Below are 14663 nucleotides of genomic sequence, written 5' to 3'. Positions count from 1 at the left end.
TTGGACACTCTCAGGACAGGATACGGTGGCTTCAGATGTGACCCAGTCCCTGGAGCCGTGGAAAGGGAAGGGGCGGCTGAATGTGGTGCTGAACCAAGACAGCCAGCTGTGATTGGGAGCATTTCCTGGACCCGGGAAGGGAGAGTATTCCTACAAGGTAAGCTGGAACAATCCTACCTGCTCTGTTTTATGTCTCTAGTGAGGCTGCAGGGGATTTGGGGGAAGAAGATGAGACATGTGTCCATTCTCAGTGTAAGACTCTTGTATCATGTGAAATTACATTCAGTTGAGTAGTCATCTCTGCTGACTTGTGTGGAAAGCAAAGAAATAAAAATCAATTAGAAAGGGGCAGAGACATCATGCGAGCAGCAGAAAGAATTGGAAGGAAACATTAATTCCAGTAAGTGCACTAAAACAGAATTAAAGCCTTTAGAGGTTAAAGACAAAACCAGGATGTGGGTTTCTTCATCTTCCATTCAGAAATTTCTGTCCCTGCGTGAGTAGAAGGGCTATTCGCCCAACTGCTGATGTTAGAGATTCTCATTTGGAAGGGAGAAAGAGAAGGGAATCTTTGCAGACATTCTATTAAGTACAGGGGACCATCCTAAAGATGGTAAAATAAGTAGCCTGTAAGGTCGATGGTGCCATCCCCATTTCATAGGCAGATTAAACATTTCTGCGTAGTGAGGTGGCACAGCCTGGGCCACACAGCCAGGAGGTGGTGTGGCTTGGACTTGAATCCTCATCAATCTGTCTCTGTAGCCTGCTCTACAATGCAGAGTTCTTGTGTGTTGTCAAAACTTTCTTCTCTGGAATTTCAAGAGTATCACTCCTGTGTACAGAGGATTGGCTAGGAACACAGTGCTGATGAGACTTTGGAGAAACACAGACCTTTCTGAACTTGAGCATTCCATTTTGGAGGAAATCAATTTTGTTTTTTTAATAAGGCTTTTTCTTCTGCTGACCCTGAGTCCTGCCTCTGGATGGTAAAGGAAGACAGTCCTGGAGAGGAGCTCAGTGGTATTAGTGACTGAGGATTGACATTCACTCTGCTATCCACTGCACTCCTCTGGAGGAATCTGAGCTCCTGAAACTTAAGGCCAAATATTCCTCCAAGACAAAATGCCAGCAGACTGTCTTTCAACTTTCTCCCCTGTCCAAAAGGGGTTCCTGCGAGGCCAAGAGGCCAGACCTTGTATTCTCTGAGATCGTAGCACGGAGCACCCTGGATTTTTCATCTGGGGCTTTAAGAAACTCCGCTCTGTTGAGAGTAAAAAAATTCTAATCTAGATTTAGTGTAGAGCAGGCTCCCACTGAACTTCCTGTGAGCCTTCCTGGAAGGATCAAGGCTGGGAAAATGCTGCTTAATTCTGCAGTGTCTGTAAGGTCCCGTGGGGTGAGCAGGTGGGAAGGGATAGGAGAGCTTATTTCTGCTCCCACATCTGGGGATGGCAGCTCTGCTACCACAGCCTTAAGCAAATCAAAGGAGACTGCTATACATCCCGGTAATACTGGGGAGTCAGAGAGGTGGCCAAGTGCACTTTTCACTTAAATTTGGAGGTGCAAGAGGCTGAGCCGATGTGACAGAGGAAAAGGAACCATGTCAACTGAGTGGCTCCCTGCCCCCGTCATCCTTGCCTTGCTTGTTCATTTTGCTGGTTTTGTGGGAACAGCTTTGGGGACAGAGGCCAGCAACTCTGGGGTCTGGAGAGAGGGGTAACTTGGAGCAAGGGGTGACAAGGTCTCGGGATGGATCTGCGGTGGGAGATTCCCGGAGCTGGACTTTTCTGTCTTGCAAATTTAGCAGGGACAACGTCACCTCCGCCTCTCTGACACTCGTTGTCGTCTCGGGGCACCTCCAATCGTTTTAATTTGGCTTTTCTGTCTTAGTTGCGAGACAGTCACGGGGGACGGGGTGAATTGCGTTGATGCAAGCTGGCTTTAGTTTCAGCCCTTAGGGGCTGGGGTTAAAGGCTTTGAAGACGAGCCAGGGTAACTTTGGCGGCTCCTCTCCTCCTGCTCAGAACGCTTCCACTTTCAGTTGTGAAAGAAAAACCAGGAAGTGAAGTCCCGAGCACGTTAGAAAGCCGGCCATGGCCCCAAGCAGAACGGCTCGGGACAGGGCAGACCTGGGGGTGCTCTGAGCCAGGCTGCCTGCCTGCATGGACGCTCTGAAGCCTCCCTGTCCCTGGAGGAACCAGGGCTGAGGGAACAGGACAGGAGGAAATTGGACCCAGGAAGCCCCGTTGGCTGGAAGCACTAAGACGTTCAGCCCTTCACAGGGTAAGGGGGACATCTAGGGGTGTGATCAGCAAGGGGTCCTGGGAGCATGTGGCAGGGGCATCCTGGCCCCCAACTCCAGCAAAGCAGCTTGGGCTCCGGGCTTGCTCTGTCCCACGTGCTTATCATGCTCTCTTTAAGCCATCTGTTTTCAGGAGGGGCGAGGGGAAGGGGAGTCGGGGGCATGGACGAGACTTCCTCCTGCCCCTGTTTTAATGGGCCTGAGCATCGGGCATGTCTCCCCTGTGGCTGGCTGGGGTCACCCTCATTTTTCATCAGCCTTTGACTCCCTCTCATGGTTAGAGCCAATGAATGGGACTACTGAGATGGAAGAGACTGATGGCAGTTTCTGAACGAAGTTGGATTTCTTTTCAGGGGTAGGACCACAGGTTAGACCTAAGATGAACTGGAAGGATCTTCAGGGAGTGAGTATTAGGAAGGGGCTTTGCAGTTAGACCTTAGTTACCCTCTGTGTTTATCAACCTGAAAACTCCAAAGTGTAGCTGGTTGGTATTCTATAAACAGAAGCACAGTGTTAAAAAGTAAAGAAAATAAAGTATAACATATAATGAAAAATAAAATAAAATAATAAAAGGCTAATTTAGTATTAACAAATAAAAGTGAAATAATTGATTTTGCTTGATCCCTCCCTCTATATTCTAGCATGGAGTCACTCTGTGGTGGGTCCCCTCTCAGTGACAGGTATTTGAGTATCACTTCTGGGCTTGGCATAGTGAAAGGAATAGTACCTAGATAGTGGTTGGTATGTGGTCAGGTGCTGATGGTAGGGTTGCTAGCAAAATTCCGAGGAGGCAGGCCCCAGATAAACATGCAGATCAATTTTTAAAAGGAAAAGGAACATTATCCAGATCAAATCAAATGTATTAGCCAAGCATTTGGCTAGGTCCTGACCAAAAAGAGTCTTCTCCAAGATCACATCATAATTTTCCAGGGCAAAGACACCTCCAATATCAGCAAAGCATTTTCTACCTAAATACTATACATGCAGTGGAGTCACAGGTACACAGTAGGAACACATACAGGCAATGTTTTGAGATGGATTGTTTAGCCATATTTATGGTTAAAAAAGTAAAATGGTTCAGAGAGATGAAGCAACTTCCCTAAGGTCACATACAAGCAAGTTATCAAACTGTAACAGGCAAACTGATGCTAAAACATTGCTCTTTATCTGCTCACATACAAGGTTATCCTTCCTTCATATTTCCTAGCAATTTTAATTTTTTAAAAAAATTTTCATGTGTGGTGGTCTGGACACATTTAGTCACATATTTGTTAAGAGTTTCAAGCTGATATATTTTTTTCTAGAACCATAAATATTACAACAACCATTCATCCAACATTTTCTATGGGCAGCACCATACTTAGTGTTCTATGGAGTTCTTATCTTTTGATTTTCAATACTGTCCTGTGAAGTAGATACTTTATGTCCTAGGTGAGAAAAATGGGGCTTAGAAACAGACTCACACTCTGGCTCAATTGGAGGTGGAATTTGAACTCTGGCTCATTTGGAGGTGGAATTTGAACTCTGGCTCATTTTGTTCCAAAGATGATCTGCACCTTGATTACTAATGAGTCTAGTTTCACGCACAGGCTGAAGAATAAGAAACTGGAAGAAATAAATCTTTTGAAATCTTCTCATCTTAATTCTATAGAGACAGAAAGTAGACTGGGCAGGGAGGGAGGAATGGAGAATGGAGAGTGACCGCTTATTGGTACAGGGTTTCCTTTTGGGGTGATGAAGATTCTGTGGAACTAGATGAGTTGGTGGTTGCCCCGGAGTGTGAATGTACTAAGTCCACTGAACTGTTCACCTTAAAATGGTTGATTTTGTTGTTGTTGTTATGTAAATTAGAAAGAAAGAAAGGAAGGAAGGAAAAAAATGGAGGGAGGGAGGGACAGAGGGAGGAAGAAAACAGTCCCCCTTTTGGGCAGGTGAGTTCCCAAACAAGGACTTGGCGATTTTTTAGAAACCTAGCATGCAATGCCTGCCATGTCTGTCTCATAGGCCTGGCCGTACCCTGATCAGCAAGGCTGGCTCCAGCCGATCGGGCAGCCATTAGGGTTCTCCAGATATTCCACTGCAAAAGCGTCCAGGTCTGTTTCTTCTTTCCGTAACCTCACACCCTGTCATCAGAAATGGACTCTCTCATTTGCTGTTCCCCTTGGCACAGGCCTGGCACTTCCTGGGTTCTTGATTCCTGATGGTTGAATAAATGAGTTTTGGGAATTTGGAAGGACAGACAACCCACATACAGCAGTTACGGGCCACAGTGTCAACCCTCTTTGGCGGAGCTGACCGTGGATCTCTTGTTCTTCTTGGGTTGATCTATTCTAAGAGCCATGAGGTTTGAGTGGCTTGTGGGAGGATGCAGGAAAGAGAGGAAGGCGTGGCTCAGAGATAGGCCATGGCTCCTCCAAATAGAAGTGTTCTGTTTAAATAGAAATGAGGAGTTGTTTAGACCTTTGCATGTAAGTGGAGTGATGACCATGCTCCTCTCTTAACTTCCAGAACATCTTCATAACAGAATATCTGATATTGACAAGGACTTGACAGTTAAGGTAAATGGAAGAGGGAAAAGAAAGCTACTCTTTACTGGGGACTAACCACATGCTTGATAATATACCAGATACTATACACACCGTATCCCCTCTATGTACCATTGAGGGACACTGATGCTCAGTGACATCAAGTAACTATCCCCATGTTCACACACCTGGTAAGTGATAGAGCTATTGCTCCGGTATCTGGAGAGGTGATGACCTTGACAGTTTGCCTCTGGAAAAGAGAATATTTGCACTAAACTCACTGCTTATACTTTGAGTAGTGATTCTTGACCATTGGTCTGGCACAACTAGCATTTGGACTGATTCTGTAGAGAATCGAGGGCGAAAGGCCTCTTTTATAACCTCTTGCCTCATTCAGTCTTTACCCTGGCAGAGCTGACGGGGACCTAGCACTTTGTCCAGCCTATCTTTTTACAGACCCTCTTATCAAATTCAGGGGACCTGTAATACTGGATCTCCTTACCTTGGATCTCTCATAATCTGCTTGGTCAGCAAGAGGTCTGAGATGCCCTTTGGGGGTGTTCAACTGGACAAGGTTTTCCTCAGGGTGGGGCTGTTGGACTGTGGTTGGTTTGAAGTACAGTGGTGGATCAAGGTAGGTTGTGTCAAACTGAAAGCCAGAGGGACTTGTCACTTCCTGTCATCACCCCATGGGTGGCTCCACCCCTATGCTAATGGCCTGAGTGGAGAGACCCTGGGTATTTGACTTAACCAGAGATGAATTAGTAAATATCACTCAGCTCAATTGGCCAACACTTGGCTCCCTCGAGTGTCTTGGTGTTTGCAATTCAAACTGACTCCAGGGTACAATGACCTCACCAGGCCTCAGCTACTGTCTCATTCATTCATCCTTCTTGGGGGCTTCTCCTTTTTTTCTTTATCCCTTTCAACTAAAGACAGACCCTCCACCTCCATTAGAAATAACTCTTCACCAAATTTCCCATGTTTCCTCCGTTCATGCCTCTAGCCACATCTGAGTGCTTCCCTTCCTGTCCACCTTGGTTCAACCAACTGAATGGGATGACTGGTCTCTCCACAAAGGTGGATAAGACACAGACTACAGTTGGGAAAATGATTTGGTGATAGTGACACTGGTTGACATGGGTGTGATCATCATCTTTGATTGCGCCTGGAAAAGAGCCCGTTGGCTATAAAGCCAGGAGGTTGGGGACCACTCATCCTTGAGGTTCTAGCATCCCATACAGCTATCTTAATCTACTCCCGCCTACATTAACCTCTCCCTTCTTCAAACGTATAAGCTCATCCCACACACTGATCCATCCTGGAAGTATATTTCCTGTTAAGATAGATCCAGAAGCCCCCAGAGTCAGGAGCTGTATATTCTGTCTGTCCCTCAACACGTGGCACAGTGCTGAACAGATAAGTGCAAGATATTTGTTTGCCTTGTTGCATAAGTACATTGAAAGGGCAGAAGGTACATATGCCTCGTCACACACATATTTCTCAAGTCTACCGAGGGCTGCACAAACTGAGGTACATCCCACAGAGCACTCATCTCCAAATATTGTGACTGCCTGGGAATTGACATTATCTCCTGTGAGACTAGGGACTCCAAGTGTGCTTTCTCTAAGCTGCGCATGCTGCCTGGCACGTAGTAGGTGCTCTCATGCCCAAGTGCATGCATTGTGAGTGACCTCACTTAGGTGGAGCAGCTTAGTGTAGACCCTACTGGTGTGAAGCCCCTGTCTGTGGCATTCCTGAGGGAGATTCAGCTGTGTCTCCCTCTGAGTGTAGGAGCACATTGTGTTCCTTGTGGGATTGAGTTCTGCGACCAGTTTCCTCTAATGCGCTCCCCTCCCTAGTTGCCTTTCTCTGAACTTTTGCCAGTGGTAAGCAAAAGGAGGAGGTGACGCAGTGACCATGGGTTCCCACTGTACCTTGGGCTTTAGGCTAGGTGACTTGGAATCCAGAAGCTAGGACACCCTCCCTGCTCAAGTGTTCACAGCACAGGGAGGCCTGTTGTCACAGAGATGTCCACAGAATCACAGGACGCCTCGATGAGATCCAAACCCGAGGAAGATCTCATCCGGCTTCATTTTTCACAACCCTCCTGTGCTCTAGTTCCTGTCGCTTTTCCTGTGCAACTCAGCAATAGAGAGATCTCCCATGGCTGTGCTTGAGTTCCTGAATGATTCATTATGGAGTGTCCGCTTGCAGCCAGGGAACCATCCCAAACTTAAATCTCACCCCTTCTCTGCCACTGTCTTACAAATTGGAGCTGTTGGGCTCAGCCTAGCAATTGGGCTAGAAGAGAGAGATGCGGGAGGTTAATCACTTAGCTTTTCAATTTTCCTTTTAATTATTTAAACAATCAGAGTGAATTTCTCCATGGTATGGAAATTACTGCTCAGCTACCCGCTAGGGTTTTAACAGGGCTCCCTTTGGTATTGCTGTCTTCCTGCTCTGCCTGCAAGTGGAGTCTTTGTAGAAATGACAAGGAGGCCATTATCCCATCTGCCTGGGGACATGCTTGTCCCACAGGATGTGTGTGCTTCAGAGAAGGCTGGGAACCAGGGCCCTGGGTGAAGAGAGCAAACCTGTGCCTCATCACCTGATTAACATGTGGTGGTGGCCTAAGTGCCCAGGCACTGGTGAGTGGTTGGGAAGGTACAATCTATAGGTTCAAAGGTCAGGTTCAAACACCAGCTTCTGTTCTCAGCTACTTGGAGGTAATGTCGAAAGATGCATGTTCAGGGCCCCTTTGACCCTATGACTCAAGCTTCACCTTTGCTCTGGTTCCTTATCTGTTAGAAAAATGAATGAAAAAGCTTTCCACCCCCAGAGCTGCTGTTCAGGCTGGATTGCTGCAGCTGGGATGTATTTTACACAATAGCTTGAGCACTTGGAAAGGTTGTATGTGGACTGTGGTTTGGGTCATGGTTCACATCAAATGCACCAACCCAGGTGGCAGAACTTTCTAAGTGATCTGTCTGAGTCAGAGGTAAGATAATATGGAGTTGAATTTATTATGGGTTGGTAAACAAAACACATTTCAGATTAAACAAGAATTAATATCAAGAGTTACTCTGATACTATCAAGAGTTACTTTTGCTAATAAGACCTTATCGTAACTCCCTAATGAAAGCTCACCTACCTGCTATGTCTCCAGTCCTTACTCTACCTTACTGCTGCTGTCCCATAATTCTCAAACAATAGAATTGGGGTCCAAGCTTGGTTGTCAATCTTCTCCGTAGAAGATAATCCCATGTGGGCTGGCTTTTTACTGCTGTATTTTAGGCTCCAGGAATGATGCCTGATACACAGTCAAGCTCTTTTATATCTTTTGATCGAATACTCCAAACATTCTGGAAAATACATTCCTGATTTCTCTTCTTCCTTTTTTCTTTTCCTATGAGGATTATCCTTTCAGAAACACAAATGCATTCATGATTCATCACAATTGAGAGCATAACTGTACACAGTTGTCCACATATTTTTCCTTCCTACTTGGCAATAGATCCTGGAGCTCTTCTTCTATCAGTACATATAAATCAATTTGCCTGCCAAGACTTCCATTATGTAGAAGGGTTATAATTTATTTGGTTTCCCACCTACAGGCAGGCTTTCCTAGGCTCTTGCAATTCCCAATAATCCTATAGCTTTAATGATGACAAATGTCATAGCTAAGACCTGAGACCAGCTGATATGTGTAGTTCTAAGCACTTTACACATACACGCATTCCTTAAGTCATAGTGATGGCTTTATGAGGAAGATTTTATTATGGCCAGTTTGCAGATGAGAAACCACAGAGGTTAGGATATTTACCACTGGTTACGAGTCAGATGGTCAAGAAGGGTTTGAGCCCAACTACTCTGACTCAAGAGCCTACATCCTTAACAATACTTTATATTTGGCACATGATGATGCATTTTACAGAGCTGATGTCTTTCTACAGGATGAATTGATGGTAGAATCATTATGTTGTAGGGCATGCATTCTTAATTGTGGTAGAGGCCAATGGGTACATCTCTAAGTGGCTGCACCACATTTATTATTCCACAGTTAACATTGCACTGTTTCATCTCTGCTAATCTAATAGATAGGGTAAAGGCATTTCATTGAAATTTGCATTTTTAAAAACTGTAAGCAAACTTGAATGTCTTTCCCTAATTTTAAGTAGCTGGTTTTTTTTTTTTGTTTTGTTTTGTTTTTTTTACTTTCTGTTGATATCTTCTGCCTCTGTTTTATTGGATTATATTTTGTTTAAATTGACATCTAAGCATTCCTTATTAAGGAAATTAGCTTTTTTGCCTTTCTGGAACATTTGATATTTTTCCCAGTTCATCTTTTGACCTTATATCTGGTATCTTTTTTGCAAGGCAAATATTTTTAAAAACTCTTTGGTAATTAAACTCGCCAACATTTCCACTTGTAGAGTTTAGCTTTTATGTCTGTCTTGAATCTTCCCATACCAACATTATGAAAAAAAAACCTTTTTTCTCTGTTTTTTTTTGACCCCAAATATTTTTACAGTTTTTGTTGTTTTATATTTAAGTCTTTGATCCATCTCCTGCTTACGTTTGTTGCAGAAGTTAAGACCAAAAAAAAAATTTTATTTATTTTCTCTCTGAATGATTGGCCAGTTGTCTCAATACATTTATTGTAAGGGATTTTTTTTTAATTCAAAATGTAATTTGGTATATGGTAATAGTATCTACTAGGTGTACTTCAGGATTATCTTGCTAAATAGATTTGTCTATTCATGACCAATAGAAGTTTTTATATCTCTATAATAAATATGCAAATCAGGTGATGTTTGCTCATTTGCTGCCTTCCAATTTCTATTATTTATTTTGACTCTCTTTGTTTCATTTTTCTTGGTGAATATCAGACTTAATTTTTTTGTTGTTCCCAAGAAAATCCTATTGGTGTTAATAAGAGTTACATCAAGTGTATGGGAGATGGAATGTGACTATTTCACGTATATCCTTCCATTTTTCAAGCATTGTCATAGTTGCTTCAGACCTCAAGGTTTTTTTTAATATAGATTTTATACATTTGTTCTTATATACACTGATACGAACAGCATATTTTCCAATGAGTGATTTGTATGAAATAGAGAAAAGCTATTGACTTCCTGAGTGCTAGTTTCAGCACCTGGCCACCTTATTGAATTATCTCAGTCATTATACAAACAACATTAATTGCACCTTATTTCCTTCTGGGGTTTTATCGGTTGCTTTGTTGTTATTTGATTTTACATTTGAAGTGGAATATGTGCCCACAGATTTTCATCTCAGCTCTGACTGAACGTTGAGCTGTTTTCGATTTTTGAATGCTTTTAAATAGCCTAGGTATCTCTGATTCTCTTTCTTCGGGAATAAGAAAGAAATTTTGAGCAGGCTTTCTCTGACTTCATTTTGTGAAAAAGGATTACTGTCTGAAATCATGTTATCTTTTATTTTATCTTTTATTTCCCTGGTAGAAGATAACTACTTGTGATATAGGAAAGTAAGCTGGTGTTAAGAAATGTTTTTTTAAAAAGCCCTTGGCCCCCAGGCTCTGAGGAAACTGGGTGAAGGATCTTGCAACACAACACATGCCTGGCTCACCTTTATTGCCCATGAAGGACAAGGTTATCAGGTCCTTCCAGGTATGCTTGGGATGCTATTGGCCTGCAACTTCCTGTTGACATTTTGCCATCCCTTTGTCCAGAAATATGGACTATGTGGCTGATGATTGAGATAGAAGACTAAGTTGATGGTGGCAGGATTTTAAGGAAAATAACAATGGAGGTTGGGTTAGACATGGAAGGCCCAGCCAAGAGAACCAAACTTTCATAAGCAGCCTCCTAACACCTAGTGTGGAACAATGCGTGAATCACTAGGTATGAAAATTTAGGGACTCTGGTCTCCCTTTTAATGAGGTTTCTGTCACCACAGGATGAGCTCACACATACACGAAAGTAAAGAAACCAATTAAATCCAATGAGCTTGTGCCACTTTCTAGAAGGCAGTTGTTTTTTTTTAAATGCTTATAATTATAATTTATCCTTATTGCACAGAAAATAATTAGCTCTCCAGACCTAAAACAAAGATAATTTGCCTTGTTGTCTGTAGAATTCCAGAAACTCAGGAATGGTTTATTTCTTGGCTAGAACTTTCTGCCCATTTAATAATGCAGATAACTTCATTCTGGTTCTTCCAAGTCTGAAGAGGAAGTTTCATCCTGAGTGGTCTTTGATGTGTATTAGAAACACATTCTTTTCAGCATCTACTAATCATAAATCAATAAATACCTTTCCAAATATTGATTTGGGAGGACCCATCTCAGGATTGGCCAGAGTAACTTTTTTTTTTTTTTTTTTTGGTGTATGGAATCAAACCCAGGTTGCATGTGCTCTACCACTGAGTCCCAGAGTGACTTTTGATGGTCTAAGATTTTGGAGTTTGCAGGTGAGGTAAAATGTGTTAAACTCAAGTATTTTAGAATGGACAAGTCTACACAGGTGCAGAGGCATGCACCTGTGATTCCAGCAACTGGGGAGGCTGAGGCAGGAGGATTCTAAGTTTGAGATTTTAGCCTGGGAAACATAGAGACCCTGTTTCGGGATGGGGGGTGGGACTTAAAAACGTGGGACTAGGTTTGTGGCTCTATGGTAAAGTGCCCCTGGGGGTTTAATCCACAATACCACATAAAAGTGTGTGTGTGGGGGTGAGTCCAATCTAGAATATTTATTATACAATCACTTATTAACAGTTTATTACATGGCAGGCATGGCTTAGGCATGTAAACAAAACAAACAATTAGAATATCAGTTCAGTAGGGATGATGGATGATAAGGAGAACAGGACTATTTCAGTGAATGATGTCATGGAGGAGAGAAAGCCAGGTCTGTGATAGGCGTAGAAGAGGAAAGGGCAGCATTGATAGGGTGAGCAGAGAGCAAACCTCTGAGGAAGTGAGGTTTCAGGTGAGACCTCGCCCTATAAGAATGCACGACCATATCAGATCTGGGGAACAGTATTCCAGGCAAAGAGATGGGAAAATACACAGACTCCGAGGTGAGTCTCTGAGTAGAATATCTATAGCAAAAATACCATCTATTTTTTTTATGGCTGAGTCAAATCTATTATGTTTATATACCACATATTCTTTATCTATTCATCTGTTGACAGGCCCCTGGGCTGGTTCCATAACTTAGCTTTTGTGACTTACACTGCTAGTTATATATAATAGTGGGGTTCAGTTTTGCATAATCATACATGCATGGAATATAATGTGCTCCATTACAGTCCCCAGTACTTCCTCTTTCCCTCTTCCTCTTCCTGGTGCCCTCTCCCTCCCCGTCCCCTGACACCCTTCCTCTATCTTACTTGGGTTCCTTCTGTTTACCCTGTTTTTAAAATTGATGTTCTATAGTTATACAGAAAGAAGGAATTCACCACGGTGTATTCATATATGTACATGGCAAAATTTGGTAAATTTCATTCCACAGTTTCTCCCTTTTCCCTCCCTCCTCCTCCCCATCAATTAGCATGATGGTCTCTAGTTCCATCTATTTGCCAGCAAATGCCATCATTTCATTCTTCTTTATGGCTGAGTCAAGTCTATTATGTTTATATACCACATATTCTTTATCTATTCATCTGTTGACAGGCCCCTGGGCTGGTTCCATAACTTAGCTTTTGTGACTTGCACTGCTACAAACACTGGTATGCATATATCACGGTAGTATGCTGACTTTAGTTCTTGTGGATAAATACCCAAGGATCGTACCATCTTTTAAAAGGACTGAGTTACCAAAAGAAATTCATTTTTAGCCTATAGGGATAGTCTGAATAATTCATAGCAATAAACAGAGTTGGCCAAAAACTTGAATGGAAGAATGGAAAGGACCATTGAGGGATTTTGTTCAAAGAAAAGGAAATTTAATGAAGAAAATGCTTCCCTGAACTCACAAAGGAGCAAAATCCAAAGCTGAATAGGGGATGGTCAAAATCTAGGTGGCAAGACTGATCTCGGTAGCTTGTGGGGAGGTGTGGAGGTGGAAGGTGTCCTTCGACTGGCTTGGAAATAAAACATGCTAGGAGCCAGGAAATGAGTCACTCTGGCTATGGCCATCCATGCCCCCGAGAAGGCCCTGATGATGAACCTCCTGAGCTGCGGGGGCAAAGGCATGTTGCTACCAACACATCAAAAAGCTTTGCATTTGGGGTCATCCTAATGTGCATCAAGTTCACTCAGCCATGTACGGAGACCGGGATGGGAGCTCCCAGACACAGCATAACAGAACTCTTTCCTCTTTTCTTTCCCACCATCACATTTCTCTCTTCCCCATTTTTCCCCCCAATGAAGCGTAACAATAAAGGGAAGAGGAAATGCCATCATACCAACTTCTGATAGAGATTCTGTGGAGCCCAAGAACCAGAATTGTAATCTGAGTCACACAGGACACATGACAAGAGGGGCATGGCTTTCCCGCCTCATTTATTTAAGCAAATCTGGAAATGTTCCCAGATTCTGAAGGTTAGAATGGTACCAGGGTGTCCCCATCCAGCAATGTTGTGACCTGTGGGTCCCACCTGCCCTCATGCCTTTACTTTCTCCCATTTAAAGAGTGACAAAGTCACATGAAGTGGTTGAAAATCCTTTCTAGGGGCTGGGGTTGGGGCTCAATGGTAGAGCACTTGCCTAGCATGTGTGAGGCACTGGGTTCGATTCTTAGCACTGCATATAAAATAAAATAAATAAAATAAAGCTCCAACAAAATAAAGGTCCAAAAACTAAAAAAATAAAAATAATTAAAAAAAGAAAGAAAATCCTCTCTAGTGCTAGTGTCATAAGGTTAAAAATGTGGGACATTCAAAATAGGGAAAAGACAACCAAAGAATGGGAAAAAAAAACAAAAAACATTGCAATATTCTGATAAGGTTCTAGTATCTGGAGTATAGAAAGGAATCTCACAAATCACAACAAAAAGACAACCCTCTTTTAAAGAAGCCAAAGAATTCAAATAGACATTTCTTCAAAGAACAGATACATCACAAGTGTAGTAAAATACTTCCAAATTCAATACTTTACACTGGTTAATTCTAGTATAATTCTAGTACATGGATTTTTATTTCACTTTATTTTACAATGTTCATCTTCTCCTCAAATTGGATAACTGGTCAGCAATAGGAAACTGAGTAAGCTATCACAGTCGTGAAATAAATACAGCCTTCAAGATCTTCTACAAATAAAATCCCTTGTAGATGTAGGCAAGTCCTTTCATTCTCATGAAACTGGGGTCTTGAAACTTGTAAATCTCTCCTTCCTTCGTAATGCAGTGGTCGGTCTCGCTCTCTCTGTGGACAATAGGACCCAAATCTGTGTAAAAGGAAGAGTCAAGAATTGACAGAACATGGTCCAAATTAAACAGGGAGATATGTTCTTATTTATCTCCCAACTTTTAAAACTTGCCACTAGTTAAAATTGAGGTTTTACAATATTCAGTCCTCTAGGTTATCTAGGGAAAAAAAAACTGACAATGTGGTGACCCTGGCCCACATGACTATGTGGTAACAATCAGCTGAGATTGACAGCAGGTGCCCCCTTGAGACCAGTCAAGGATTCTCTGTCCTTTTTATCCCACTGGGTTACCTGCCAGGTTATTAGCCCTTCCTCCTCCCCTCTTACCGCCCCCCTTCACCACTAATGAAGAGAAGCTTCACCTTTAGAAGCTATTCTGAAGATCTTATGAAGTCCCCCCCCATTAAAATGTTAACTTTGCCATCTGGAGGAAAGGGCAGAAGTCCATGGTGCCACAACTTGTTCCCATAGTGGAGAAGAG

General features: G+C 42.8%; 1 protein-coding gene across 6 annotated transcripts in view; it reads left to right on the top strand.

Moving 5' to 3' along the window:
- The window catches only part of Acsl5 (acyl-CoA synthetase long chain family member 5), a 41117-nt gene continuing 26454 nt past the window's right edge, over window positions 1–14663 (top strand). For 2 of the 6 annotated variants that reach the window (XM_027929934.3, XM_027929935.3), the window contains exon 1: window positions 1911–2283. Coding sequence is in view for 1 of the 6 variants with exons in the window: in XM_071610913.1 (XP_071467014.1) it covers window positions 5004–5018 (15 nt within the window). In the remaining 5 variants the exon portion in view is untranslated. Of the gene's footprint in view, window positions 158–1910; window positions 2284–4823; window positions 5019–14663 lie in introns of those variants that run through there. The other 4 variants (XM_027929936.2, XM_027929937.3, XM_071610912.1 and 1 more) reach the window with 4 other exon arrangements.

Source organism: Marmota flaviventris, chromosome 4, assembly GCF_047511675.1.
Source record: "Marmota flaviventris isolate mMarFla1 chromosome 4, mMarFla1.hap1, whole genome shotgun sequence".
NCBI lineage: Eukaryota > Metazoa > Chordata > Mammalia > Rodentia > Sciuridae > Marmota > Marmota flaviventris.
Note: the sequence above shows the minus strand (reverse complement) of the source record. Positions and strands in the feature narration are given on the sequence as shown.